Here is a 3427-nt window from a genome sequence, read left to right as displayed (position 1 = left end):
GCTTCGGATGAGCGACCACACAGATCCTTCTCACTGCACGCGCGAGTTCACATCTTCTGGCTCTTTAATATTTAAACTGGCAAGGCTTAAATGAGTTTAGTTTAAAAACAGATAGCAACGTGTGCTGTTCAGGTCTCACCTGCGCTATCAACACGTGATGACGGCATAAATGACAGTTATTCCAGCATAAAGCACTCGATTTGATTAAAGAGTGACTTGTTTGTCCACGTATTGTTTTTTTTTTCTCTCTCATCGCTCTTGTTGTAATGTATTGGGAAGCCAGAATTTGTATCCATCAACAGAAACATGCATTAGCCGAACTCTAACAAACCATATTACAGATGCATTGTCAGATTTAAGTTGAACCGCGGTCCTAGTGTATGCCGAACCGTGTGTGGAGAATGGTACGGTTCGATTTTTTACCGAGAACCGTTGCACCCCTAGTTCCTATGGAAGCCTATGGGAGTGTCGCAACTCTGTTTCTCAACGGCTCTGGTATTAGGGGAAGGAACATTCTCATTCTAGAGAGCGTTTGATTGGTCAAAAATCTGTGTAGTGCAGGATGAGTCATCAATATCTGCTAAAGGTTCATTTAGGCATTTTTTAGGAATACACAAGCATACAGGCAGAGCTACTAGATATGGAAAGAGTTCGGGGTCTTTAAATAGTAACTTGTTCCTTGATAGTCCTTGATTTTGTTTAGTCTGTCCTGTCTCTGTCTGCATATGTTTTTCAGTGATGCACAGTATAGACTGTTGCATTACATTGTTGAGAATGTAAACCATTATGAACTGGTGAACTAATGAACTAATCTGAGAACAGTTGAGAACAAGACAAGACAACACTTCAAATAAAGCCTTGGTCAAAGGATCATTCGATTTTTGGCAATAATATTTGCATGCCTTCGGTTAAGACAAATAGTGCATAGATAAAACTTTACACAAAGATCATGACAGCATTATTTCCAGCTGATTAGACTGGTGTTCGTGGGCCGCATGTGCACAGGTTTTATACCATGAATCCTGTGATTTATTGACCATTGGACTTTTTGAATGTCACATAAATGTTATTCACTAGAACTTCAATGTTTCCTGAAAAAAAAAAAAACCTTGCTGTAACTATGCTTTTCTACGTCTCTAACACATCCTATCTTTTCCTAAGCGATTTTACACCAGTCTCACACAATCTTTTACAAAACTAGCCAAACTTTTATACCTAAAACCACTGACCACTATCACCTTAACAGTCTTTCTTTTCACCCTTCTTACCATCTTTTGTCCTTTCTGCTGCACTTGTCACTAAAAGCACGTAATCCACTCGAGAGTTCAGTGCCTTGTCTAACGACTCGCACCTCAGAGGAGGTGTTGCGAGCCCCTGGAAGTCCAAGCATGGGATGGCCTAGTAAGTCCAACTTACCAGTTGCCAGTGCATGTATATGTGTCCTTTCACCCCACGTAGTGTGTAACATAGCTGTGATAGAATAGCATAACATTGAAGCTTAAAAGGGTCATATCACGAGGAATCAAATCTTCTAATACCATTTAAAGAGTTAATTGAACAATTAAATAACACCTCAGAGACAAATGAAATCATACAAAATGTACACTCTTAAAAATAAGACTTCCAAAAGGAAGCTTTCGCTGTGACACATACAAGATCCTATTTTAAGATCGTATGATATGACCTTTTCTAACTTTTTTGTTTGTTGTTGTGACCATCTATGTTTTGGTAGCCGGTCCTGTAGTCATTGTTATGTAATATATTTTCATACCTAGAATTTCCCATTATGGTGACCTTTACCCTTAATAGATTTAAATTCCAGAGCCTTCTAATAATCACCATATCATCGGTCCCACTTTATATTAAGTGTCCCTAATACCTGTGTACTTACATAGTAACTAAATGTGTACGTAGTATGTAACCACAGTGTAAGTACACACATTGGTACATAGTATCTACAGCTGTAATATTTCTGTAACTACCCCTCAGGATGGTTTGTGTAAGTACAAATGTGTAACAGGACATTGGTAACAACACTTTTTTCACTTCACTAAGTGCTTGTGTAACAGGAATTATATAACTACATTTTGTAACAACAATATGTATAAGAATAATTGGAACCATTTGATTCAGGGGGTGGAGATGGGTAGGTTTAGGGCTGGAAATGGGATCCAGGGGGTGAAGATGGGTTGGTTTAGGGGTGGAAATGGGATCCATGGGGTGGAGATGGGTTGGTTTAGGGATATGTAAAGTGGGAGGAGTTGGATCTCGAGTTGGAGTTGGTGCACCACTGTAATAGCAGTGTACTTACATGGTAACTCCTCAGGAACTGTCCACTTAATGTAAAGTGTAACATTCTGGACACTAACCACAATTTATATGTAAAGCCTAACTTACTGGCTGCTGCTGTGTAACTGAGTAATTACATGATAACTCTACTATAAAGTGAAACACTTTCTTTACCAAAAAGTGCTGTTAGTCCTGTTACACATTTGTACTTTCATTACCAAAAAGTGTTGTTACCAATGTCCTGTTACACATTTGTACTTACACATACCATTCAGTGGGTTGTTACATATGTGTAGTTACACAAACATTAGAGCTTTAGATACTATGTACCAATATGTACTTGCACTGTGGTTACATACTATGTACACATCTAGTTACTATGTAAGTACACAGGTATTAGGGACACTTAATATAAAGTGGGACCTTTTTTTTCTTCTTCTCTCTCAAGATATTTTTTTTGTAAGTGCTTCGTAAATGAAGCTTTTTTTTGTTTTTGTTTAAACCTCCCTCATCTGTATTCAGCCTCCTTTTTTCTTCTATTGGCTGCATTTTGTCTTCTTTTTGCTGCACCAAACTGACATCTTAGTCATTATAACACAAGAATCCTGGTCAGTAATAGTGCTGGCAGGTTTTTGGCATTAGGTATACTTTGCATCACTATGCTGTTCTCCTGCTATGCTTTTCACAGCATGATGACAATGACTTGGACCCTGTAAGGTTAATAGTTAACCTTTCAGTGGGTTCCTTTATTGCCTGGCAAAGCACCTTTCCTAATTTAAGTAATTTTAATTTTAAAAGCATGGACTCAAGCAATTCAGAGCCTGTGAAGAAATATTCATAGTCTCACAGGTTCACCATTGGTTGCATCTGACATTCAAGGTGCCCTTGCTTATTCTGATTTTGTATTTCTCTGTAGACTTTTTTTTTACTTTTTGTTTAATAGAATGGAATGGTGCCCTTTTCAATTTGGGTGTTTTTTACTGATCTGTTATTTTCATAAATTTTGCTCAGGCAGCCCAACCACCACACATCGCAACTTGACATCAAGCAGCCTGAATGATATCTCAGACAAGCCAGAGAAAGATCAGGTGAGTCCAGCTGCATTCATATATATATATATATATATATATATATATAC

At 38.0% G+C, this 3427-nt stretch overlaps 1 protein-coding gene across 10 annotated transcripts in view; it reads left to right on the top strand.

Annotated features, from left to right (window-relative positions):
- The window catches only part of LOC107700079 (electrogenic sodium bicarbonate cotransporter 1), an 82027-nt gene that overhangs the window by 43103 nt on the left and 35497 nt on the right, over positions 1-3427 (top strand). For 5 of the 10 annotated variants that reach the window (XM_016501601.1, XM_016501598.1, XM_016501600.1 and 2 more), the window contains 2 exons: positions 1306-1401; positions 3301-3377. In XM_016501601.1, coding sequence (XP_016357087.1) covers positions 1306-1401; positions 3301-3377 — 173 coding nt within the window. The remainder of the gene's footprint in view (positions 1-1305; positions 1402-3300; positions 3378-3427) is intronic. The other 5 variants (XM_016501602.1, XM_016501599.1, XM_016501606.1 and 2 more) reach the window with 1 other exon arrangement.

The sequence above is a fragment of the Sinocyclocheilus anshuiensis genome, unplaced genomic scaffold (genome assembly GCF_001515605.1).
Source record: "Sinocyclocheilus anshuiensis isolate Anshui unplaced genomic scaffold, SAMN03320099.WGS_v1.1 scaffold983, whole genome shotgun sequence".
NCBI lineage: Eukaryota > Metazoa > Chordata > Actinopteri > Cypriniformes > Cyprinidae > Sinocyclocheilus > Sinocyclocheilus anshuiensis.
This window is presented reverse-complemented; position numbering and strand designations above follow the sequence as displayed.